The following is a 26,396-nucleotide window of genomic DNA, read 5'->3' as shown; positions in this document are numbered from 1 at the left end:
TGTGACACTGTGGCCACAAAGGCCTGGGGTCAGGGGGAGGTGTGGCTCACAGGCAGGCCATTCCTGCATGCTGGCTGGCTTTAGAAATGAGGCATATGCCTCACATCAGGCTAGAGCAAGGACTCAGACCAGCGTCAGTAAAGCGCCAGGCACATGAGAGCCCTCCAGTCAATGCCCTCTAGGCAATGGGGGACCCAATTTTGCCAGAGCTTCTGGATCCTGCAAAGCCAGGCTTTTACCTTCCCATGAAGCCTGCCATCCCCATCACAGGATGGGGAGCAGTGCAGCCCCCCAGCTCAGGTGTCGGGGTGAGGTGGGGATGGGCCAGCAGCAGCCCTGGAAACGTTCAAGCTTTACAGTCCCTCAGCAGGTCTCTGTTCTCCTGCACCAGCTCAGCCCAGCCCTCAGAGAAGCCCAGAGCTTAAGGGAACCAGGTGCCGTCAGTTAAAAAAAAAAAAATCTACAAATAAAGGGTGATTTTGCAAGGGGAGTGTGGTGCATTCTTGGGTGCTCCAAACACTTTTATAGGCCCAGACACAGACCAAAAGCACTCGGGGGCCATGCAAAGCTCCCAGGCCCTGCAGGCTGGCTGGAGCCCAGGGCCTGTGGGCACAGAGGTGTGGGAAAGGCCTTCCTCCTGCACCTCACAACCCCCACAACTGCAACCCAGCAGCGCCTGCTCAGTGGCTTCCTCTGCACAGTGACGGGGAAGAGACCAGGAGGTCCTGCTCACCAGGAGTGCATTTGCACAAGCTTTCCACACTAGAGGTCCTATGTGCACAAGGACAACAAGCGAGGAAAGTGCTTTACCATGCCCAGATGTGGGACAGGTATATGGGAGTCCTGAGTGAGAACATCCCAAATCCCTACTCTCCAGGCACTCCCAGAGATGTGGTCCCTTTCTCTGTCTCTCCCAAAAGCAAATCCAGGAATTTACAGTATCAGGAAAGCCAACAGACTGGATTAAAATGTATCTATAAAATTTTCCATTTGTGCAAGACCACATGGGACATCCAAACGTCCCAGTGCTTGAGACCATGTCAACCATCAAACACACTGGCAATGGACAGGCTTAGCAAGACTCAGGCCCATAAATATTAGTAGCCTTTACTGAAAGATCAATTATAAAAATTTTGTTGTGGTGCCTTCAGCATATTGACTTTTGGAAAATTAACCTGGAGCCCCTACAGGACAGGACCCAGGTCTCGGTCAGGGTCCAGGCAGACCATGGCCCAGCTCACTTTTCACAGCATGACAAGGACACGTGGTTGAGTGAATGTGGGAGCAATGCCCCAAGGCCATCCCACACCACTGCCTGTATCAACTAGAGAGACTTTTAGGGAGCCCCAAATTTAAAACCACTGAGTTGGCCATTGTTCGTGTTTCAGAAGGTCTGTATTCATGCCAAGGTCCTTGAAAGCACCGTAGGCATGTAAAGCGATTACAGAGGGCTGGGAGGGTTTGTGAGATGATGTGTACCAAAGAAAGACGCAGGGACTGCGCAGGATGGCTGGGAAGTAGGAAGGTCCCTGTGTGTGGCCACAGCCTGGACTTGTTCTGGGAAGGTTGGAAGCTTCCATGGTGCCCTTTTTACTCTTCAGTTTTGCTGAGCTGTTTTCAGAATGATGCATCTTGTCTGGTTTTTCACTCGTATTTTGCTTTTTTGATTGTTTAAGAAATGAGAGTTGAAATGGCCTCAAACAGACGTAGACACCAAATTCAATGTTCTAGTCAAATTGATTACAAGTCCCTGACACCAGGGGGCTCTCCCCAGTGCCCCTTGCTGCCCACACTCCCCACTTGTGGTCTGCCTTCCCCTCAAACCAGCTACTCCAGGACCCAGCCCACACCCACACATTCTGCCCGGCAGGTTTTTCTGTGTTGCTCTGTCCCTGTGGGTCACCTTCACTCATCCCTTCTCTGCTTTTGCAATCTTCCACATTCTTCAATGTCTGTTTCAACAACCTGCTTCAGGGAAGTTCTCCTGATCCACCGGCGTGGGACTGCCCTGCGGCCACCCCTGGAACCCCAGGCATTGGTCAGTAACTCACTGACAGTGTTCTCCCCAGCCAGCGGCCTCAGGCCCCTCTCCACTGCAGACACCGTGCTCAACGGCTGGCCCACAGCCCTGCAGCCCTGGCCCGGGGCCGGGTACAGAGCTCAGTGAGGCCTCAGCGTGATGTTTTCAGAAGATTTTGCCCATCACAATAAAAAAAAAAATTCCTCCTTCCAGGCCAAGGATGGCAACTCAAATACACGTTTTACCTCAATCCAAATGGATTTCCACGTGTCTTAGTAGCTTTTTTCCACTATGAGATAAATAAATTTAGTCTTTTTGTAATATCAAAAATAAATGTTTAAGGAACTACCCCAAATGTTGTGTTTTCAACAATAAACTCGTAAGAAACTTCTGTTAGTCCACCCAAAGGAGCAGCAACCAGCAACTGTAACTCAGTGGGTGCTTTTACCAGTAACAGTTACAGTCAGGGGGACAAAGACCTACAAGATTCAAAGATGTGAATCTTTGGCCTCTGCCTTCTCCTTCCATCCCTGGACCTCCCAGCCCTGGCACTTGGGAGCAAACCCACCCTGCTTCCTATGGCCCGAGCCTCACGAATCAGGGTCTCTGCCAACAGGCAGAGGAAGCACCCACCTTAGCACCAGGGTCCTTTCTCAGCATCTCAGCGCCAAGCTCTCCTGCCCTCTCTCTCTCCAGCATCCACATCTGGTTTCCCTTCAGCACAAGTTCCACAACGGACAGATTTTGCACTTCGAGGATTTATGGTTCCTGCCGCCCCTCCTTGCTTTTGATATGATTCCATTATGTGCTTAAAATCTGGGCCGCGCTCTTGGCTCCAGGGAGCTGTTTATGACAATTCTTTTATGGCCTTAAATCGCTCACTGTTAAGAATCTGGTCGTGTTTAGAAGCAACGACTAGTTGCAAAGGCAGAAAATTGCAACACATCTCAGACGGTTGCTTGAAAAGTTTTCTTCATAGAAGATTAATTAAGGCTGGCGTTTGCATGGCAGGTAAATCCTCTGAGCAACACCCGTGACCCTGTTCTCCATTGGCCACCTGAAACACTGATTTAAAAGCAAATTAGTCACAACCCTCTCACCCCAAACCCAATCCCTTCCTCCCTTCTGCTGTGCCACAGACCCCACTGACAGAAGTAGTTGCTAAAAATAAAAACACCAACATCACAAACACCTCCCTCTCGGTAACAAATGAAACTGAGAACCATTTTTCTTTCCCATCTCTGAATTGTATTTTCAGGAGGCAAAGAATTCCAGGAATAAGGAGACAAAGCATTTATCCCCTGACCTTTGGACAAGGTCTTCCCTTGACCAGAGTTCTTCTCGCCTCCCAACTCCCTCTCTACCATCCCTCCCTCATCCACTATCAGGAGAAGTTTTCCTATGAGGCAAAAACTAATCATCTAACTCTCTGGCTTGAAATTCTCTAAAGGATGCCAATCCTTTTCTCACCTGGATTTTCTCACAATCCAGGTGAGAAAGCCCAAATGCCTCCACCCAGGACCTGCACACTTGGCGCTAATCTACATACACAGCTGTGTCATGATCCCTGGCCCACGTGCACAGCGCTCGTTAGCATCCTGGAGTACCCCTGACCTTCCCATCCTGGAGCAGTTGCTTAAGCTGTTGCCCTTCCCATGACAGCATGAATGCCCACTTAGGCATACAAGAGACTAATAGTGTGCCTAGCCTCCCTCTCCCCATCCTCTGCCCATAGCAGACACCAAGAGGCTCCAAGTCTGTGAGTCAGACTTCACTGCAGAAAGAAGGTGGCCCCAAACACCATTACTACCCTCTGTACTGAACGTAATGTAGCCAGTTAAAATACAGGCATCGAGGTAACTGTGAATTTCAGATAAACAACGAACAATTTTTAGTGTAAGTATGCCCCAAATATTGCATGGGCACCTTGTACACATATTTTTGTTGCTAAATCTGACAACCTTAGCTGGTTGAGAACGCTGGGACACCTTCCAAGGGCAGATGAGGACCAGGCGGCAGCACAGAGGCAGGCAGTGGAAAGGTCTAGGCCAAGGTGGGAGTGTCCCCCACCAACGCCCTCCTCCTGGGACTCCAGAGCCAGACCCCTTGCACTTGAATCTCGCCTCTGCCACTTGCTAGTTCTCTGGGGAAGGGACACACCTTCTCCATGCTTCAGCTTCCCCATCTGTAAAATGGAGATAACCTATTTCATGTGCTTGTTATAAGAATTAAATAAATTGGCTCGGCACCCGTAGCACAGTGGTTACGGTGCCAGCCACATACACCGAGGCCGTCTGGTTCGAACCCAGCCTGGGCCAGCTAAAAAAAAAAAAACAATGACAACTGCAATAAAAAATAGCCAAGCGTTGTGGCAGGCACCTGTAGTCCCAGCTACTTGGGAGGCTAAGGCAAGAGAATCGCTTAAGCCCAAGAGTTGGAGGTTGCTGTGAACTGTGACACCACAGCATTCTACTGAGGGCAACATAGCAAGACTCTTTCTCAAAAAAGAATTAAGTAAATTAACATTAGTATAGCACTTAGTACAGTTCTGACACCTACTAAGTGTTGTATAAGCATTTCATAAATATAAAGCAAAAGGCATTGGCCAAGCGAACCCCCAGATGGGGAGGGGGTGAGCCTTGGGAGGCCAGGTGAGGCAGGACAAGGCAGGGTGAGGCTGGGTGGGAGGGCTGGTGAGCCATGCTGAGCAGAGGCAGACAGCCCTGAAGACAGGGCCTGAGCCCTCACCATCAGACTCTCCTGACCCCACGGACCCCACCTGCTTCCTGCAGTGCTGGCCACACTGCACAATGTCTTTGTGGTAAAATGATTTTTGTTCTTCTGGGTAAATACCTAGTAATGGGATTACAGGGTCAAAAGGAAGGTCTACTTTTTGAGGATTCTCCATCCTTCTCTCCAAAAGGGTTGTATTAGTTTACAATCTCAGAAAATATTTTTTAAATGAAGTTCCCTGTTCCACCCCTCCAAGGGAAGGAGGTTTATATCTCTTTCTTGTCATCCTTTATACAGTAGTTGCTACTTCACATACTTGTAATCACAATATTTACACAAACTTGTGTTTTTTTCTCCTTACTGCGTAAGTATTTACTCCATGGTATTCCACAGTCTGCAATCACAAATCTTCATACCAGCATAATAGTTCACTTAGGTCTTTCATTGTTTACTTAATCCCCTATTGGTGGGTATTGAAGTTAACTCTTTATTTTTAATAAGGACTGTCTTTGCACATGGCATTTCTCTGTTATCAGATTTGTTTGTTTGTTTTTTTTTTTTGAGACTGAGTCTCACTCTGCTGCCCAGGCTACAGTGCCATGACATCAGACTAGCTCACAGCAACCTTAAACTCCTGGGTTCAAGTGATCCTCCTGCCTCACCCTTCCCAGTAGCTGGGACTACAGGCACCCACCATGATGCCCAGCTAGTTTTTCTGTTTTTAATAGAGAAGGGAGCTCAGCACCTATAGCACAGTGATTACGGCGCCAGCCACATACACTAAAGTTGTTGGGTTTGAAACCAGCCTGGGCCAGCTAAAACAACAATGACAACTGCAACAAAAAATAGCTGGCCATTGTGGCAGGTGCCTGTAGTCCCAGCTACTTGGGAGGCTGAGGCAAGAGAATTGCTTAAGCCGGGCGGCGCCTGTGGCTCAGCGGGTAGGGTGCTGGTCCCATATGCCAGAGGTGGCGGGTGCAAACCCAGCCCCGGCCAAAAAAAAAAAAAAAAGAGAATTGCTTAAGCCAAAGAGTTTGAGGTTGCTGTGAGCTGTGATGCCACGGCACTCTACCCAGGGCAACGTGGGACTGTTTCTCAAAAAAAAGAAAGAGAAAGAAAGAAAGAAATAGAGAAGGGGTCTTGCTCTTATTCAGGCTGGACTCAAACTTTTGAGTTCAAGGCATTTTCCTGCCTTGGCCTCCCAGTGTGGGAGGATTACAGGTGTGAGTCACAGTATCCTAGCCCTTTACCAGATTTTTAAATAGATTTTTCTGAACTGATGAATGGGGTGAAACGGTTTACTTTAAGCACTCTGGATACCATACTATAAATATGATTCCCCAAAATCTTATACCAATTGATAGTCCCTTCAGCAATACTTAAATGCTCCTTCCTCACTTTACCATTATCAGCTTTGGACATTACTATTCAAAATAAACGTTTCCTTAATGAGAAGGACCAAAACCCCAATGCCATGAAACTGCAGCACTAATGTGCTTTTCTTTATTATGAATTGGTTAATAGCTGCTTTTCTTTATTTTGTGCCCTGAATTTTCCTTTGGTGTTTTTGCTCATTTATATGTTAGAGCTTTCTTTGGAGGGGATCAGTGAGCAGGAATGTAGCTAAAAGAGAACCAGAAGAGGAAGCAGCTGGCTGCCCAGGCTTCCACAGGCTGGGGCTGACCGGCAGCTGGGTGGAGAGGAAGGAGCACTCACCAGGCTCAGATGCAGAGCCAGCAGCCACCAACCCAATGGAAGCAGTATGCGGATGACCCACCATGTCCATGAGTGGTGACAGGGCCAGAGAGGTTGCTGGAGCCTAGGATCTTGCTCTGGCCTTAACAACTAAGTACAGGACAGGAGGCCTGGCTGATATTAAAGCACTGAATGCAACCGACCCCTGGTGTGCAATCAGCCCCACTTCTGGGCCTCGGTTTCCTCATGTGTACAGTGAGGGCCAGATAGAGTCTCAGCATCTACCACTTCAGGATTCTAGAATTCCTGTCCTGTCAGGAAAGTGAAAGGGGCTCTCCTTCTGAGAAGGACAGTCATGGGAAGAACTAAAGGGGGAAGGCACTGTTGGGTCTCCTGGCTCCCAGGGCCTTGACCAGTGTGCCCCCAGACAGCTGTGGGATTTTCTGGAAAAAATCTGCAAGTGTTGTCCTTCACTGCACCCCAAGGCACCTTCTTGAAGCAAGCAGTGCCACCTGACCTATCCCCAACTCATCCTGCCTCCACATCTGCTCAAAAACCCTGGCTAGGGCTACTGCACCCTGGAGACATGCCAAAGATCAAGCCCCCTCCTTCGCTCAGTTGGGCAGTGCCCCCCAGAGACCAGCTGGCGGCAGGTGCTTAGAGAAGCTTGGTAGTTAAGAAATTCCTTTCACAAGATAAAATGTATCATATTTGGGGGAGGGCAATTGGCTATTTATGTTAAAGCCTTAAAACAGCCATGTCTCGTGGCCCAGTGATTCATTTCTTAGACCTGATCCAATTTATAAAGAGTAGCCCCCAAATTAAGCTGTGTGAATATTTGTCACACTGCACTACTTGTAAGACCATATGGTTGAAAACAATCCAAACGTCTAACAGGGAGTAATCAGCTGAATTAGTTGTGGCACATCTGTAGAATGGAATATTCTGCACCCAAAATAATGGTAATAACAACAGCACTTACTAAACACTCTGTGCTGAAAGAGCTCACAGGAGCAGGGGTCCATTCTGTTTGTAAAGACACAAGGGCTTTCTGCAGTGGCTTTCTGAAAACCAGAGACCAGCATGGTCTGGGAAGCACAGCACCTCATTTAACTCTGTCTATGCTGTGGGTACCATTATCTTTTCCACCTCACAGATGAGGAAATCAATGAGTTAAGTCATCTGCCCAAAGCCACACAGCTAGTAAGTAGCTAGGTTCACATACACGCAGCTTGACGGTAGTCACCCTCCTCCTGGCCATTACACACCCGGCCTCAAATGATGCTATTATGGGAGGTACTACAGAAGCAAGACTAGGCACAGGATGATGTTCTTCATATGCTGATAAGTACACAAGCAGGTTATTAAACAGTACACACTGCCTGATCCCATTTGTACACATGCATGCAAAGCAAAGAGAAAGGGATTTGGAAGGCAACACCGCCGGCATCTTGGTAGAGATCTCAGAGGGGGTGGAAGTGCTTGTGTTTCTCATCTTCCTTCTGTGTGTGTTTTCTGATTTTTCTGAAACAAACACGTGCTGGTTCCGTATTAAGAAAAATTAATTTTAGATTTCAAAAAATTAACATAAATTGCCCAAAGCACTTGCGCTTTTCTTCTGCACAAATGCAAATGTCCCACCAACAGCCTCCATTTAGGTATAGGCTCATGCACCGCTGCCACTGGAGGCAGCAAAAGCGCCCCAAGTGGAGAGAAACAGCCACTCTGCCCCTCAGCAGACTGTGCCCCACCCAGAGGCCCCTCTGAGCACCTGCACCCCCAGGGAGCTTCCAGGCCGACCGTACAGCTTGAGATGCTCTATCCCTGCCCCTGGGTCTCTCGGGGCAGCACAAGAAATGAAGGGCCAAGGGCCACCAGGCCCGAAGGCACCAGAGTGGCCCAGGAGCAGGTGTGTCCTCAGTTCTATAGCCACATAGACAGGGGACCTTCCCGGCCTACTCAACTGCTTCCTGGCTCTGTGACCTCATGCAAGTGCTTTCTTCTCTGAGTCTGTTTTCATGCCTGTGAAACAAAGAAAAGAAATACCACCTTGGAAGAAAAGTACAAATTTTTAGGTATCAAAATAATACATAAAAATATATACATAATTCTGACCTCAAACAGCTTAAAGGGAAAAAGATAAAATACGTATGTGCATAATCCTGCTGCCGGCAAGAAAGACTTCTGGGTGTTGTCTACAGGTCAGTCAACCTGTTAACCACCTTTTAATGCATGATCTTCTGTAGTTCTCACAGACACCCTATGACAGGCACTGTGACTTTCTGCACTTTCCAGATGATAAAATGAAGGCTTAGAGTGGCAAAGTCACTTGCACCAGTAAACAGTGGGGCAGGGACTTCTGCTGCCAGGGCTGGATCCACACCAGGACACCATGAAGCCTGGCACAATGTCTGGGACATAGGAGGACCTTCGTCCAGATGGGTACCATTGGCACTGCTCCCTGGCCTCTGCCTGCTTTGGAAAATAGTGGGACAATGAGGAGGCTCCCCTGGTTTTCCCCAGCCCCTGGACACTCACACAGCCACTAGGCCACAGGCTCACTTCAGGGAGCCTTCCTCTGGGAGTGACCCAAACTCCCCACTTTCCCTGAGTCAGTTCCAGGGACCGCAGGCAATGTCTTCGCTGCTGTACAGTCTATGACAAACCCCTGTCCAGACCTGGCCAGGCACTCTGGCCACCAGGGCTGCTGGCCCAACAGAGACTGCCCACACCCTAGGGGTCAGGCCTGCTGGCGCTCACACTTGGCACCTACCCCAAAACCCTTTCAGGCCTTTACTGAGATCTGGGCCCCCGGCCTGGGTCTCCCAGCCTCTCAAAACCCTTGGCCTGTCTGGCCGAGAAGGACCCGCAAGAGTCGGAGAGCTTGTCCACCGTCTGGGCTCCCGAAAGACAAAGCCTGGCACTGGAAGTGCGTGAGCGCTGTAGTCTGGGTGAGCAAGTGTGTGAGCTCCAGAGGGTGTCGGATGTGAGTGTGTGAGTGTGTGACTGTGCGTGTGCACGCGTGGCTGCGATGGCGATCGCGGTCCGGTCCCGTGGCGGGCCGGCTGGGAAGGTCTCCTCCCCCCACCACATTGAGAAATCTCTGTGAGTCACCGAGTGGTTCTGCATATTAATGAGCGAGCTCTCTGCGAGGGCAGGAGCGGATTTAAAAGAGGCCAGGGCGGGCGGAGGGAGGCTGTGGAGAGAGCGGGAGCCGAGCGCGGAGTGCAGCGCGCGGCGACAGAAAGCCCCCGGCACCCACCGACGGTGCAGCCCGAGAGAGCCAAGCCCAGCCGGGAGACGGTGCAGCCCGAGAGAGCCGAGCCGGGAGGTGTCTCGGGCCGCCGCACGGACGGGCCGGCGTCCTCCCCGCGTCCCTGCTCCCGCGCCGCGCCCCTCCGGCCAGCATGAGGCTCCTGGCGGCCGCGCTGCTGCTGCTGCTGCTCCTGGCGCTGTGCGCCTCGCGCGTAGACGGTGAGTGCCGGGAGGGCCCCTTGTCGCCTCCCAGTCCTGTCCTGGAGAACCCCAACGGCACCTTCTAGGCATTCTGGGCCCCCGGAGGCTGTGGGTGGGTACCGAGGGCGATGGAGGCTCAGGAGACCCTTCGGCGCAACTGAGCGGTCCCGGCACGCTCTTCCGCAGGCTCCAAATGCAAGTGCTCTCGGAAGGGGCCCAAGATCCGCTACAGCGACGTGAAGAAGCTGGAAATGAAGCCAAAATACCCGCACTGCGAGGAGAAGATGGTTATGTGAGTTATCACTCCTCACGTTGAGCATTCAGCGTGCTCTTACCAGAGCTGGGGCACAGCCTGGGGCCGGGGAGGGAAACAAACATTTCCCTCTGCCTTTGTCAAGGCCTTGGGAAGACGTGGTCATTGCCCAGCGAGTCCTCTGGACGCTGGCACTATACTCTGGAAGACAGGCTGGAAAAGGGGGTCCGTGTCCCTCACTCTGGAAACAGCCTCTGAAGCTCACCTGTGCTATGGAGTCGGAGGGGTAGCCTCCCAGGTGTACTGTGGCAGCCCACTCTGCTAGGGCCAGCAAGGGTTAAATGGCTTGGAGGCTAACTTAGACCGCCTAGATAGAAATCAGAGCCTCACACCCACCTGAGGCCGCTTGCTGCCCTCCTGTCACTGGACAGCAGAGGATTAACCCAGACATTATCTTAAATCCTGACTCTCCCTCCACAGCCTCTCCCAGTCAGAGAGCAGAGGACCACAGGGTTTTGTCTCTTAGAGACTCATTTTGGGAATGCTCAGCTCTTTCCCTACCAGCTGTGCTCCTGTGGCTCAAGGATCCTGAGCAGTCCTGGGGAGAGTGCTCTGCTGGGGTTAATGTGCCACATGGCTGGAGCCCTGTGTGGTGGGGATGGTGGAATGCTTTAAAAACTGGGGCAGCGTGAGGGAACACTGAGTTTCCTCACTCCTCTGCCTTCCCATTAACCACTTGAGGCCAGCACTGCTGTTTCCCCATCAATACACTCTTGGCCAGGAAAGGAAGCCCTTGGCAAAGCAACTACCAAATATTTGCCATGGACCATTGGGCCCTCTTCCCCTCCCCCAGAAACAGGATACACTTTATTCTCAGTCTGGGCAATTGCCTTCCACGGCTGGCCCTGCTGGCCCTGCTGGCCCTGGTGGCCCTGCGGCCCAAAGGCCTTCACACAGTGTCTGCGGAGGCAGGGCTCACCCCCACTGGCTCCCGCATCCCCCGCCTAGGGACCGCACAGTCAGGTTGAAGTTAGGGGAATTTGAAAAGCCACTGGCCTGAGCTAACCCCACTGCCTTCCTTCAGAGGCACCTAAATTAACCTCCTTGTCCCTGCCCCTTGCCTTTTCAGACCAAGTCCACAAAAGCAGCTGAAAAATAAACTGGATGAGGAGCTAGAGACCCTTGGGGTTGGGGGGTGGGGGGCTGGAAATGACAGGAGGCATTGCAAGTTAAAGTTCATTCCTCTAAGAGCTGAAAAACACCCCCTATACTAAGCAAGTTTCTGAGATCTTTCAGGGGAAGAAAGCAGGGTATGGAGTGTAGTAATACCCTAAAAGCAAGTAAACAGGCTTGCTCTTTTCCTGGCTAAACTTTTCCAAATATAGAGGAAGTTCATGAGAAGGCTTTATGTTGCCTTGTGAAAACTTGCACACAAGAGATCAGCACACAGTCACCCTGTCCTAAACCTCCAACCCCCACCCCATCCTTGAAGGGCTGGAAGCTCCTCTCCCCTCACAAGATCCTAAAACTCTCTAGATCAGACAAGGGGCCAGCACTTTTTGCCAAAGCAGGTTTTCAGCCACAAAGTCTGAACAAAAGCGAGTTTCCCAGCTCACCCTGAGTCACCCAGAAATCCTTGCTGAGGCTAGGGGTGTGGGGATGGAGTGGAGCAGTGTGCTTCGGGAGTGGGAGTCCTTGCACCCAGAAGGATCTAGAAGGGTCCAGATCCTAGAAAGGGCAGTTTGCATCATACATCCACTGAGCTCTCACTAAAACCCTCAGCACCCCAAGAACTGCTGAGGACAGGTCACAGGACTCAGAATTCTGATATTGCTGGGGTCACAAATCCTTCTGTGTGCCTTCCAAAACTGATTTCCATAATCCCAGTCAGATGACACAGCATTTGAGCACTGTGGTGGGAGGACCAGCGTCCCTCTCTGCTCTCCCTGACCTTCAGGATTTCGGATGCTCAACCTGCACGCTGACTGACTGAGAAGGGAGTTTTCATTAGGCATCGCCTCGTCCTTTCCTTCAGAGTGCAGAAGCAGCCTCGTAGGCAGAGAAAAGCATTTCCTAAATTCCTGCAGGATGACTGGGTACAATGGCACACTCTGAAGCCTGGCCCATGCTCAAGGCCCAGAGGGGTCTAGTGATGGCAGCACTCAGTCACTCAGCATGAGCAGAAAGCCCATCCCTGCCCCTAGGAGCTCTGGCCCTGGTGGGGACCAAAAACTCAGAGCACAGAGAAGGGAAGAGAACAGCTCACCCAGAAACATTCTCTCCCCATTCTGATGGCAAGATCTGATGTTCTCTCTCCATCACTCGGGAGACTGAGATGACAGCAATCATGCCCCCTTCTAGAACTTGGCCCATCAGCCCTGACACTTTAAACTTGTTACCTGTGGAGAACTAACTGGCCTCTCCCTTTCCTCTGACACTTTCTACTTTCACCCCCAAGCTTCCCTCTTTGCCCCAACATCCAGTCTGCCATAAGACATTGTGGCAGAGGCATAAGACTGTGCCTCTCGGGAAGTGGCATCCTCACTTCACACCTTGTATTTTGCCAAGCACCCCAGAAACACCATCCTTCCTCCCTCACCCAGAAGCTTCCTCCTAATTCCTACCACCCCTGTGACCCAGCCCTGGCTGCAAGGGCAGAAGGCTTGCCTCCATCTCCAGATGGGGGCACACATGCTAAGGCTACTCTTTCTCCGTGGCCATCTCACCTTCCAGGACTAATTCCTAATAACAGTAAATATCATGGTGTTTCTGCCAGGTTCTCAGATTATATACTTTGATCATCCCAATAGTCCTATGAGATGGGACCTGTTATTGCTTCCATTTTACAGATGGGCAAACTGGATTCAGAGAGGTTGCCCAAGGTCCCATAGCCAAACTTGGGATTCAATCCCAGGCCCTATACCCTGTAAGGTGCTATCCTGCTTCTCTTCCACATGACCAGGCTTCCCATAGGTGTCAGAATATTGTTCTGAGATCTTCAGGCTATAAAGAAAAGAGGTCTTATTTGTCTAAGATAACTGGGACCTGACACTCAAGAGTGAAAATGAGCTTCCAGGCCCAGTAAGACTTTGCTTCAGAATCCAGGAATGGCCAGCCCTGGGCAACCTGCAGAGGGTTAGGGGAACTGGAGTTGAGGAGGCTTCTGTAGGGCATGTCTGAGCCTATCATGGCTGAGAGCCTATCATGATCTGAGCTCCTCAAATCCAAAGTCACTTCATTCCAGATTTTGAGTCTAAGGAGAAAGGTGAGGGCTGCTCACTCCATACAGGGTTAGACCCTAATGTAGAGTCAGAGAATAAGGGGACATCAAGAACCTTCCAAAGACCCAGTCAGGGAGTGAGCACATAGGTAGGCTCCCTTGAGAGGAGGAAGGAGGCCACAGTCTCTCAGTGCCCTGATTCAGTCCAGGGCCACCTACAGGCCATATGAGGGGCTGTTATTCAGGCTCCTCAACCTGCCTGTCCCGCTCCATTTCAGCATCACCACCAAGAGTGTGTCCAGGTACCGAGGTCAGGAGCACTGCCTGCACCCCAAGCTGCAGAGCACCAAGCGGTTCATCAAGTGGTACAACGCCTGGAACGAGAAGCGCAGGTACACCCACCCTTCCACCCTCCTCCCACCTCCCCAGACCCAGGGGAGAACCCTCAGCCAAATCAGCTCATCTAACCCCAGGTACACCTACCTCCTCTCTACCCTCCTCCCACCTCCCCAAGCCCAGCTGTGCTCCCAGGATGGGGGGGGACCCTTAGCCAAATCAGGTCATCTAACCCCATCTAATAGGTGAAAACATACCACAATATCTACAACCAGCAGATGCCCTGACACTGCTTACATATCCCCAGGGCCAAAGAACTCAGCACGGTATAAAAGCAGACTCTCCTGTACAGTGGGAAGCATTGGAGGCTTATCCTTTTGTGAACTGAAGTCTATCTCACTCTAGCATTGACATTGTAGTCTTAATTCCTCTTTTTATTTAAATCACTTAAGCTGTCAAAGGGCTGGGTAAGTGCCTGGCATGGCTATCTCTTGTGGTTCTTACAGGATGAAATGTGACCACTTAAGCGACCATGGATGTTAACTATAAAACTGTGGGCACATCCACAAGCTGATGCCAGTGACTCCTTGCCAACAACTATCTCCCCTCCATGACGCCTCACACCCCTTGCTTCCCAGAAACCTGACAAACTCCTTGGGTCTGACCTTTTAAAATTGAAGTCACTCCTAACCAAGGGGGGCAGTAGTGGTGAGATGACCAGTGCCCTGGACCAGACCCCTGTGCTAACTGAGCTCTGTTTTCCCATAATTTTTTTTTTTTTTTTTTTTGAGACCGAGTCTCATTTGGTCACCTTGGTAGAGTGCCATGGCATCTTAGCTCACAGCAACCTCAAACTCTCGGGTTCAAACAATTCTCTTGCCTCAGCCTCCCAGATAGCTGGGATTACAGGCACCTGCCACAACACCTAGCTATTTTTTAGAGACAAAGTCTTGCTGTTGCTCAGATTGGTCTTGAACTTGTGAGCTCAGGCAACCACCCACCTCTGCCTCCCAAGTACTGGGATTACTGCCATGAGCCACCATGCCCGGCCTGTTTTCCCATAATTAGAAGGTGACTTCCCAGCTATGACCCCTGAGGTTCCTGTGTCTGGCCTCAGACAGAGAGGCCACGTCCTGGCTTCTCTGTATCATGTGAAGATGAGCCTGTCGTGGTGCAGGCCCATCCTCGAACACTCAGGGCCTGTTTATACTTTTACCTGTGTGGCATGACCAGGGAAGTGCAAGAACACACACACGCAGGTAACCTCCCCAGGAACTGGTATCAAGGAACTGTTTGAAGTCCTCTTTGCAGAGAGAGAGAGAGAGTACTGGGTCCAGGGTAGAGGAAGGAAAAGCGTATACAGTGCCCAGACCTATGGGGGTCAGATGAGGGAGCACCTCCTGCAGAGGAGAACCAAGGCTAAGTGGGAGTGGGAAGTGACTTGCCTGGGAGCACAGGGCAAAGCCAGGGCAGAAAAGGGACCTCCTGGCACCAACCCCCTCTCTCCAGTGCCAAAAGCACAGCTACAGTGGGTGCCTGCAGTGCCCTCCCCATCACCCTGCCCAGCCCTCCTGTAGCCAGTACTCAGCCCCATGCCCTGTACCTAAGCCTTTTCTGCTACCTCCAAAACTGCCTCGTCTGCAGTTGCTTGAAATAGAAAGTGATGAGAGTGAGATTATTTTCTATAAATCTGATGGGAATGAACCCTCTTTCTGGTCAGGCCAGGGAGCTCACGTGGCAGAAACAGAGCCTGCCTGTTCCACCCACTGTCTGTTACCCTCCAGGCCCTATGTCATCAAAAGTGGAACAAGGCTGACCCCAGGCCAGCTCATGAAGGAGATTGAGGCCACCTTGATCTGACTGTGGGGAGATGCTCAAACCTTTGCCCACCTTGCTCCCCACCACCACCTGGACCGTAGCTTGGAAGAAGAGGCACCTTGGGTCTAACCATGGCCTTGCTCTTTTCTATTTCTACAAACTCCAATAGTGAAAGCATCGTGCCTCTCTGTTGCCAGGCCTTCCCCCACTTCCTTAGTTCCCCCCACTTCCTTGGAGTGCTGAGGTGTCTTGGGAGAGGAAGGAGGCATGCCCTTGTCCCCTCCTCTCTCCCTGATAAAAGCTTGAAAATGTCTTTGAATGTAAAGTGGAGATAAAGGAACTGTTTAAAGTCCTCTTCACAGAGGAAGAGAATACTGACCCTGGTGGAAGAAGGAGAAATGTATATGGCAGGCCCAGACCGGTGGGGTGCAAGGGAGCTCCGAGCACCTCAGAGACCAGAGCTTCCAGTGGCCACAGGAAGCTATGGCATCAAGCATTGTATTTCAGCTCATAATTAGGTGGTCTTGCTCAGAAATCAGGAACAAGGAAGAGAAAGTGATGGGCTGAGTATGAAGTGTGGCCCGGGAGTGGCCAAGGGGCAGAAACCGAAGGAAGTAAAATGCCTAAATGGAGACAGCATGAGAGGGGAGGGGAGGGCAGGCCGAGGGCCAGCCCCACTGACCACCACCGCCGTCTGCAGGTGGCAGCTTCTAGAACCGCCAATTTTGGAGAACAGGCATTCTTTGGGCAAAATACAAAGATACGAGCCTCAGTCACGGGGGAGAATGCCTCTTCAGGCCCACTATTTTCTGTAGAAAGATGTGGGAGCAGCCCACCATGGCAGGGAAAGAGTTCTCATTCTCTCTACCAACAGCCCATGGCCATTAGGTACATCCTGAGTCTGTGGTGCCTCAGTTTCCTCAGGTGCAAAGAGGGCTTGCTCCATAGAGTAAAATGAGATTGCAGAGTGAAAGACAGCCGGAAAAGACAAAGGCAAGCCTGTGTGGGCCTTTGCAGTCCCTGTGCTCACGTCCTCCGAGAAGTCCCTGCCCCTTCCCCTGCGATCTGGGAGAGGGGCTCTCCCTGCACATGAGGGTGAAGCCCTTGCGCCAGCTGCTCGTGAATTAGCTGCCTCATGTCCTGAGCCACTCACACGTGTGTTTTCTCTTCCCAGGGTCTACGAAGAATAGGGTGAAAAGTCTCTGATAGGAAAACTCCAGACCAGTTGGGAGACTTGAGCAAAGGACACTGCAGATTTAAAAAAGAAAAAAAAAAAACACCTTCCTTTCTCACAGGCATAAGACACAAATTATATATTGTTACGAAGCACTTTTTATCAAGGGTCAGTTTTTACATTTTATAGCTGTGTGAGAAAGGCTTCCAGATGTGAGACCATCCCTCTTGTGCTCCAGACTTCATCACAGGCTGCTTTGTACTGAAAAGGGGGAAATTCTTGCCTTTCCTTTAAAAAAAAAAATGCTTTTTGTATTTGTCCATACGTCCCTATCCATCTGAGCTTTATAAGCGCCTGGGAGGAACAGCGAGCTTGGTGGAGGCATTTCATTGCAGGGCTGCTCCATTCCTAGCTCGGAAAGCTTCCGCTCAGAGGTCCTGGCGCCTCGGCACAGCTGCCACGGGCTCTCCTGGGCTTGTGACACAGTCACAGCCTCAGTGTGACTCCGCCGTGGCCCCTGCAGCCGGGCAAGCAGGAGCAGGTCTCTTTGCATCTGTTATTTGAGGAACTCAAGTTTGGTTGCCAGAAAAATGTGCTTCATTCCCCCCTGGTTAATTTTTACACACTCTAGGAATCATTTCCAAGATCCTGTGATGGCGAGGCAAATGATCCTTAAAGAAGGTGTGGGATCTTTCCTCCAACCAGAGGGTTTCCGAAAGGTTCACTGCTTCAATATTTAATGTTTTGGAAGCATGTGAGGTTCCCAACACTGAGCGAAAACCTTAGGAGAAAACTTAAAAATATATGAATACATGCACAGTTCATAGCAACAGCCGCGCATTCTGTTGACAAGGGAAAACCTTCAAAGCATGTTTCTTTCCCCCACCGCAATGGGACATGCAGTATCAAGCAATATATTCAGGCCTCCCCCATAACTCTTCCATGGTAAACCATGCAGTCCCCTACTGAAAGCTCAGATGGCCGCGCGCCCTTTCCTGTGTACATACACCCCTGAGAGCGCCCTCCACACACTGCCCTTCCGCGTTTGCCGCGTGTACCGCTGTGTCACATGCCATGTACATGTCAGAAACCATTAGCATTGCATGCAGGTTTCATATTCTTTCTAAGACAAAGAGAAAAGTAATAAAATATATTTGAAATGTACCAAAATTCCAGGCTACTGACTTTTTTCTATTTAATGAAGCTAGGATGACACTCAACTATTCGTTACATCCTGAATAAACAGAGACAAATGTATCGGGAAAGAAAATTGGTGTTTCCCACATACCTGTTACCACCGTCGCCCTCTGTGGAATGCGTAGAGCTGTGTGACATCCCGAAGCCAGGCTGAGGCACTTTTCCTACCTGACTCCCACACCTGCTGCAGGTTGATGGGAACGAGCAGGTTGCTGCGTCCCATGTAGAAAGGACGTAGATGGGTCAGGCAAGGTGCAGTGCAGCCCAGCACTCCAAGATGGCTGGGGCGGGAGGTGGCGAAAGACCGGAAGTGCCCAGCTGGAGGGCCCTGGAGCCAAGCTACCTGGGAGATGCAGAGGCTCTGTTGCTGTCAAATGGACATGACAATAGTGCACACCTCAGTGCTCTGGAGACCTAGCAGGGTAATCCACAGAAAACACTAAGAAGGACACCAGGGCACAGGGAGGACTCCCTACATGGGAGCTATCGTCACATTCACAAGACTAGGCCACTGTGCACGTCACACGAACTACCCGCCATCCTGTGTCTTACCATATCCTAAGTCAGCCAGGCACTGACACAGGCCTCTCTGTCCCTGCTCTGGGTCCCCCACACCCAGCAGCACCGTTCAAGGGGACACGCCTCTACCCTGCCTGCTACACTAGCAGCCAGGAGCCACTTACTCCCTTCACCTCCTCAGACATTATCCTGACAGGTTGGCTCTGCACACACTCTCTAGAGTGCACTGTGTGTGTGCACTCTGTCCTAGCATGTCCCTCACAGGGTGCCACTGCAAACCCTCTCTCATCATAGTCCTATTTCCTCCTGGTGAAACTGAGGACCAGAGAGGTTAAGAAAGTTGCCCAAGGTCACAAAGCCACCATTCTTCACACTCTCCAGTAGCCTGACAGCTAGGGTTGGAGGAGGGGACAGACTGAAGCCACGCTGGGCTGGAGACTGTGAAAGTGTAGGATCCATCTTACCATTCCCTTCTTTGTTATAGAGAAAGAAGGTAGTCTGGACAGGGAGCCTCAGGGACATCAGAATAGAGTGGGAGAGTCTCCGGGGAGAGGGCAGGGCAGGGGACAGCAGTGGCTAAGCCCCACTTCTTGGACCCTGAACCTCCCTGGCCCCAAAGTAACACCATGTGGGCTCAGAAGGGAAAGACCAGTGTTAAGAAGATGGCTAAAAGAGCCCCTGCTGCCACCTGGGCATGGGATGTCCTGTGCTATGAGAGTTTCAGCTCCCTGCACACCTTCCACTTGCCCTAAACATGCCACAGTCTTCTTGTCCTTGTCGGAGAGGAGGCACCCTCGGGCTCTCCTCTGCCTGCCTGTGGCTCTAGTGCCAGCCCACCCTCCTCCAGTTCTGCTGGCCCGTATAGTCCCTCCCTTCCCTGACCTCCCACGTCACAGACTGGATTATGAATAACTGTGACAACTGTGCCAGGCCCAGGGAAGAATCCCCTTTTCGGAGGTTGCAGAGCCATTTCCCATTTTTTTCTCTTCTGGGTTTCCCAGTAGCTCTATGAAGTGTCCACCCGCCACACTTCAGAAAGGGCAGTGATTGTAGGCAGCAAATGGAGGCCAGGCGGCCTTCCTAAGTGAGACCTGCAGTTGTAGCTCTCGAGGACCGCCCAGAGTTGGGAGGAGCTTACTCCTCTGCACGTAGGCCAGACCCAGCCCACCTGCAGGCTTGGCTCCACCTTCATCAGGAACCACCAGCCTAACAAGGCAGGCCCACATTAGATCCCAATGCCACTGCCCCCAACTGCCCACAGGTACGTCCTGGCCAGGCCTCATGCTGCAAAGGGCCTGCCACCAAACATCCATGACCTCAAAGAGCTCCAGGCTGGCCTTGCCGCTCATCTCCTCCACCTTCCCAGGGCCCCTCCACTTGGAGCTTCTCCTGGTCACCCCCAACCTTGCTTCAGAACTGGCTGCATAGTTTGTGGGGACTGAAGCAAAAAATAGATTTGAGGCTCCTTGTTCAAAAATTATTAAGAATTACAAGATGTCTCCTATGATGTGATAGGTTAAAAAAAAAAAAAAGGAAAGAAAATGAATTACAAGGTGGCAATAGCAGAGATTTAAACCAAGCATAGTGCCCTCTCCAGACATGCCCCGTGTTACTCACACGTGGCAAGTCCATGAAGGCAGCCCTACCTCCAGCTCAGCTCCAATACCCACCTAGATGACTCCCTTTAGCCCTGAATTACTACAGAACTTACTCTACAATTTAACAGTTTTAAGTTAGATTTTAACTTGAACATCTAACAGGATATGTTCTTAGAAGCCAGGGACTGTGTCTTACACTTCTCAGTAAAAAGCTCTCAGAATCTATGATAGTATTTATAAAGATCATCAAGCACAATCAATTAATTAATTAATCAGTTAGTACAGTATTAGGATCTTAGGGAGCTCCCTGAGAACATGCTTTCTTCACTCATTCCAGAGCCACCACGGTGTACAAAGCTCTGCTGAGCACCCCTAGGGATAGAGGTTTGGTCAGGTGTGGCCCCGTCTCCTCAAGGACAGAGTCCAATCAGTCATTCACCCAGCCACTGTGTCACTATTAAACACTGACCGTGTGTCACACATCACACACCGTGCGGGATGCTGGAGATGGCCCCTCCGGAAACTCAGTGTACAAGGGAAGCAAAGAAGCTGCCTGAAGTTGTGTGTTGGTCTAATCTTTGGAGAGACACACAGCAGGCTCTTGGGGCACGCAAAGGGGCACCTCACCCAGGCTCAGGGGAAGGGTCTTCTGATCAAGACATCTGTCAGTCCTGGGAGGGTTCATGGCACATTGCAAGTTGTTTCAGTCAACACAAAATGGCACTGATTCCATCCTGGCTCTGTCACGGCCCATGGCCCACCGTGTGACCACACACTATGAGACACCGCATACAAGGCAGAGAGCCAAGGGTAGAGAAGTGGGATCATCAGCCATGCCCCAGGTGGACGTCCAGGGAGACCAGCCCAGCCCCAGCCTCTGCTCCCATCTCCTCCAGCTCCCTTTCTCTCCTCCGTCACCACTGCCTGCCTGTCCCAGCAAAAACTGTGGCTGGGGTCTCCCCAGCCTCTCCTGTTCAACCTCTCACTCAAGGAAGACAATGAGGTGCCTCTAGAGCACACCTCATGGCGTGTTTTCCACTCCTTCTGTTTTTGAAAAGCTAAACTGACAGCCTTGGAGGTCATCAGGACACCAATAAAACCCTAGCTTTTTTCTTGCTTTCAAGGTACCATCTCCCAACTTCCTCTCTATTATACAGCTCTGAGCCTCGCAACTAGAGGGCGGCAAAGAGCCTGTGCACCTCCGTCAGTGGCTCCCCAAGGTCCCAGGAAAGGCATGAGATCAGTGACAGCAGTGATTAGTTATTGTCAGCCAGGCCTTGTGCTGGGAGCCTTATCTTGTTGAATCCTGGTAAGGGCCACAGCAGGGGGGTTTCTGTCACAGCTCCATTTTACAGATGAGGAACTGAGGCTCAGTGAGGCAAATACGATATCTGTATTCACACAGCTAGCAGGTGGTAGAGACAGCGTTCAAGACCAGGTGTATCTGGCTCCCAGCAGGTTTTTTGCTCCCTGAAGTAGGCATCATCTTACAGCTCCCATCCACCCCAGCCCCCAGGACACCCCACTGTGCTTTCAAGATCCAGCTGCCAGGGCCTAACTCTGGGCTTACCTCTAGTTCACTAAGTAGAGATCACTCCTCCAGTTCACGTGCGCCACGCAGACCATCAGCCTTGGCTTCTTGTGCTGTTGTCTGCTTTCATTTTAAAGGAAAAGGAAGACTGCAGAAATCTCATGCAACTCTAGGTTTCCTCCAGGATCCCAGACAGGGAGCCCTGGAACTGGGAAGCAGCTCACACCCAGCAGACACAAATTCTGCTTGAGTAGAAGCAGCCAGGAAGCTGTCCACCTAGCACCAGATAAACTAAATAAGCAAAGTGACTATGATGTCATCAAATTCAACTCAGTGTTTTCATTCGAAACAAGTTGAAAACATCAAGCTGTTAGTTAAAAAAATTAATTCAAATTAGATTTAAAATAATCCGCTTTTCACAATGAGGACAGAATTGATATTCCAGGATGAGTGCTAGGCAGGTCTAATTAGATGCAGATGAGACTCATCTAATATTCAAAGTTATTCCCCAAGGCAAATGGGAAGGTGAAGCAACAGGCTCTTTCTTTCAACCCATTGTTATATAAAGGCAGGTTTAAAACAAGAATCATTCCTAAATTACAAAAGCTTTTCCCCCTGAAATAGAGGCCTGCAAAGGCAGGCTGAATTATGCATTTGCACTGGTACAGCCAAAAAAGTGTTATAAGCCAAGAAAATGATGAGACAAAGCATATCCTTCAGTTCCTTTACAGCTGCTGAGATACCAATCCTGTGATTTCACATATTTTGAGGGAATCAAAGTTTAACAAATTAACTGCCATGTGAGTTGTATTTAATTCATGCTAGTTTTGAGCCCAGAGCCTCTTGAAGCATATGTAACTCACATGTCTCTTGATCAAATAAAAGATGGACCCACCGGGCGCAGTGGCTCACGCCTGTAATCCCAGCACTGTGGGAGGCTGAGGAGGGAGAATTGCTTGAGCTCAGGAGTTTGAGACTCGCCTGAGCAACAGTGAGACCCCGACTCATGAAAAAAATGGAAAAACCCAGCCGGGCGCAGCGGGGAGCGCCTGTAATCCCAGTGGCTTGAGGCTGAGGCAGCGGGGTGCCCGCAGCCCCAGTCTGAGGTTGTGGTGAGCTACCACGCCCACTGCACTCTGCTCAGGGGCATAGGGTGGGACCCTGTCTCAACAAAAAAAAAACATAAATAAATAAATAAAAAATAAGCAACAAAATAAAATTAAAAAAAAAAAAAAAGATGGACCCAAGGAAAAATAGAAACAATAGCAACAACCACAACTTTCTCAACAAACTCCACTATTAGTCCCATTTTACTGATGAAGAAGTTAAAGCTTACAGATGCTAAGTGACTTGTCCAAGGTCACTCCCTAGCCAAGTGGCCATGGGCAGTGTTAACCTCTTTGATTGGACATGCCTAGGTAAGATGACCACATATCCTGGTTTGCTTGGGACAGTCCCAGTTTATGGTAGTTGTTTCAGTGTAATCAGGAGGACTGTTCCCTTTCACTCTGAAAAGAGCCCTAGTACGGTCGGTGTGTTATATGGTCACCCCACTTACAGGGCCTGACAGAAAGGACACAGGTGTGAGATTGTGCAATGTCTAGGGAATGATTAGTCACCTTCACTCCTAGGATGACCTATTTCTTTTTTTTTTTTTTCAGATTAGTATGCGGGTACAAACAGGTTACAATGTTCGCGTCTGTTACGTAAGGTCCCTGTTGTAGTTGTGCCCCTCACCCAGGAGGTATGCCAATACCCTTACATTGTGCCCATTAGTGGAGAGCACACCAGTCTCCCTCCCGCCTCCCCCCAATTTGAATTAAATTGGGTTTTTCTCTAGTGTGGCTGTGTATTAGTTCATCAACTGGCTTCATATTAGTACTGAATATGTATTAGTATGATTTTTCCATTCTTGTGATAATTTACAAAAGAGAATGTTCTCCAACTCTATCCAGGTTAATACAAAAGATGTGAAGTCTTCACCTTTTTATGGCTGAATAGTATTCCATGGTAGACATATACTACAGTTTTTTAATCCATTCTTGGGTTGATAGGCACTTGAGTTGATTCCACATCTTGGAGATTGCAAATTGAGCTATGATAAACAATCTAATGCAAATGTCCTTATGATAAAAAAGTTTTTTTTCCCCTTGGGATGACCTATTCCTAATGAAGCAATGGTAACTCTTCAACCCCACAGAGCACCCTGCTCTATGGCTAGCCCCTGGTTTTCCCTGTTCCATCCTGCGCTGCCTTTCCTGCCAGACAAGGATTGGGTCTGACGCAGGGCACGCTGGAGACCCACCTGTTGGGTAAAGACCTAAACCAATAACACTGTACCCCTCCGCATGTGTCTATCAGCTCAACACACTCTAGACAATTAAAGTATCAGGTTCTGGTTTCAAGAGAACAAAAGTCAGCCAAGCAGCTGTGCTTCCAAGATGATGGAGGAAAACCTTTCCTTGACAATTTGGTTGCCATGTGCTTTAGGTGGAGGATTAGCCACTTCAGAGGAGTGTAATAGGATATGGGCCTTTGACGTGCTATTCCAATTCAAGGGGGGCACACTGGGAGCTAGGGGATCAGCGGAGACTCACAGGCACAGCTCCCTCTCAGTCTCACCTGACCACAGGAAGTGTTCACTTGCTCCTTTCCTTGAGCCTGAAAAGAGCTGGTGTGGGAGAGAGGGCAGCAACCCAAATCACAGACCGGGGGACCCTGCTGGTGCCATAGCCACTCTGAGCCACTGCAGGCTCAGTGCAGCTCTGGAGTGGCACCCCAGCCCTGCAGGCTCTCTGACTCTTTTTACCTCTCCTTGGGCCAGCATCCTACTCTGTCTGCCCTGGATGTCACCTCACCCCAGGTTCTAAGAGGGTTTCCGCACTTCCCTGAAAGTCGATTCAAATGCTCCTCACGAGAATAGATACTCAGAAGGGGCCCGGGCCCCTGCTCACTGTCCTACCCCCAGGTATCTGCAGAGCTTTCCTGGCTCCTCTCCTTAACAGTCCAGAGACCATGGGCAAGTTACTTCATTTCCCCAGTCCAAACTTTACAGCTATAGTGAATAATAAATGACATAAAAGTCTCAATGCAGACAGTAAGCAGCCAATAATAAATGGCAGTTGCTAATTATTATCATCCTGCCTTTAAAATTTCTAAGAGAAGCTACAGTTTGATAACCCATGCTGACCTACCTGGATTAGTATTATATTTATTAGGCATAAAAAGGCCAAACTTGAGGCACATACCTGCCAAGAGAAGAACGTAGAAACATCTCTGTCCTTGGGCAAACTTCCATGCCTCAGTTTTATCCCTGTAAAATAGGAATAATAATGGCATTTAATCTCGAAGACTCTTTGGAGACATAAGGTAATGTAAGCACAACGTGTGAAATTTTGTACATAATAAGCACACAGTAATTGTAGTTAACAATAACAATAAATCCCTGTTACTCACAAGAACGTATATTTCACAATCTAAAGAATCTTAAACCTGGGGGAAAATACCTTGACTTCTAGTCCCAACTTCTATATAACAGAAAATTTTCTTTGAAGTTGTGAATTTTTTTTTAACTGCTTTTGAACTCCAGACTCTCTCAAAACCTGATGCATACTATCATTCCCTTTCCATGAAAAAAATACATACAATATTTTGCAAACAATTTCAGGAGATTCTTGGACTCCCCTGAAGTCATCCTATGGTTCCTTAGACCCTGTGTAATCCCTGCCTTAGACCATCCCTGGCAAGGCACCTGGAGGCAGCTTGAATACCTGAAGTAACAGGAGACTAAGGACTCTTAAAATGCTCTATAGCTGGAAAAGTCCAAGCGCTAAAAAGCATTAATCAGGAGGACACTACAATATGCTTCTGGGTTCCATCCCCCCAGCCACACAGAGGTAGCACAACACCTTCTTCCGGTGGCAGTCGTGGGTGAGTTCAGGAGCAGAAGCCATATTGCGACATATCTTTTTCCAGACAAACCCTTGGTCCTCTCAGCCATTCCAGGTGACAACTTCCAGGCCCTTGGCCTCCCAGGTCACCCTCCCAAGCCACCTCTTATGTGGCTGTGGCTCAGTTCCTTTGTCTTAGACACAGTAATTTTATTAACCCCATCTGAGTCTGTGCTAATGTTCTCAGCCATTTTATCATGTCTGTCAAGCAGGCATTCCCCTGACCCAAAGGCTTCGTCATGTAAGAGCAGAGTCTCATGCCACACAACCTCCACTCCAATCTCACCCATGGGCATTTGACCCTTTGAACCTAAGCCTACCACTTTACATTTGTCCCCATTAAATGTAGTCTCACTGATTTCTTCCCTATCATTCCAAACATTGGGAAGCATTTCGAATTCACATTCTATCTCCCAGTTCTGCCTCTGAGCTTTGAGACATTTGCAAATCCCGTAGAGCAGGGGTCTTCAAACTTTTTAAACAGGGGGCCAGTTCACTGTCCCTCAAACCATTGGAGGGCCAGACTATAGTTTAAAAAAAAAAAAACTATGAACAAATCCCTATGCACACTGCACATATCTTATTTTGAAGTAAAAAAACAAAATGGGAACAAATACAATATTTAAAATGAAGAACAAGTAAAGTTAAATCAACAAACTTAGCAGCATTTCAATGGGAACTATGGGCCTGCTTTTGGCTAATGAGATGGTTAATGTCGGGTTCCATATTTGTCACTGCTAGTCGTAACAAGTGATGCAAGTGTGCATCAGTTAGTCTAGATCTGGTTGGAGATTTCAGATGTTTCATTCTGGAAAAAGTCTGTTCACAGACATAAGTGCTGCCAAAGATGGTTGCCGTTTTGAGTACATGGTTCCTGAGATTAGGGTATGTCTCAG

General features: G+C 49.7%; 1 protein-coding gene and 1 pseudogene across 2 annotated transcripts; both read left to right on the top strand.

Moving 5' to 3' along the window:
• Nucleotides 1–9,272: 9,272 nt before the first annotated feature.
• CXCL14 (C-X-C motif chemokine ligand 14) lies at nucleotides 9,273–17,875 on the top strand. The gene is made up of 4 exons (XM_053566861.1): nucleotides 9,273–9,922; nucleotides 10,091–10,196; nucleotides 13,656–13,769; nucleotides 16,706–17,875. Exons 1-4 carry the CDS (start codon nucleotides 9,856–9,858, stop codon nucleotides 16,719–16,721), a joined length of 303 nt encoding a protein of 100 aa, XP_053422836.1. The 5' UTR covers nucleotides 9,273–9,855; the 3' UTR covers nucleotides 16,722–17,875.
• LOC128568888 (uncharacterized) lies at nucleotides 16,743–17,875 on the top strand (annotated as a pseudogene). The gene has a single exon (XR_008375240.1). The product of XR_008375240.1 is annotated as an uncharacterized LOC128568888 (transcript).
• Nucleotides 17,876–26,396: the final 8,521 nt, after the last annotated feature.

This window comes from Nycticebus coucang, chromosome 17 (genome assembly GCF_027406575.1).
Source record: "Nycticebus coucang isolate mNycCou1 chromosome 17, mNycCou1.pri, whole genome shotgun sequence".
Taxonomy (NCBI): Eukaryota; Metazoa; Chordata; class Mammalia; order Primates; family Lorisidae; genus Nycticebus; species Nycticebus coucang.
Note: the sequence above shows the minus strand (reverse complement) of the source record. Positions and strands in the feature narration are given on the sequence as shown.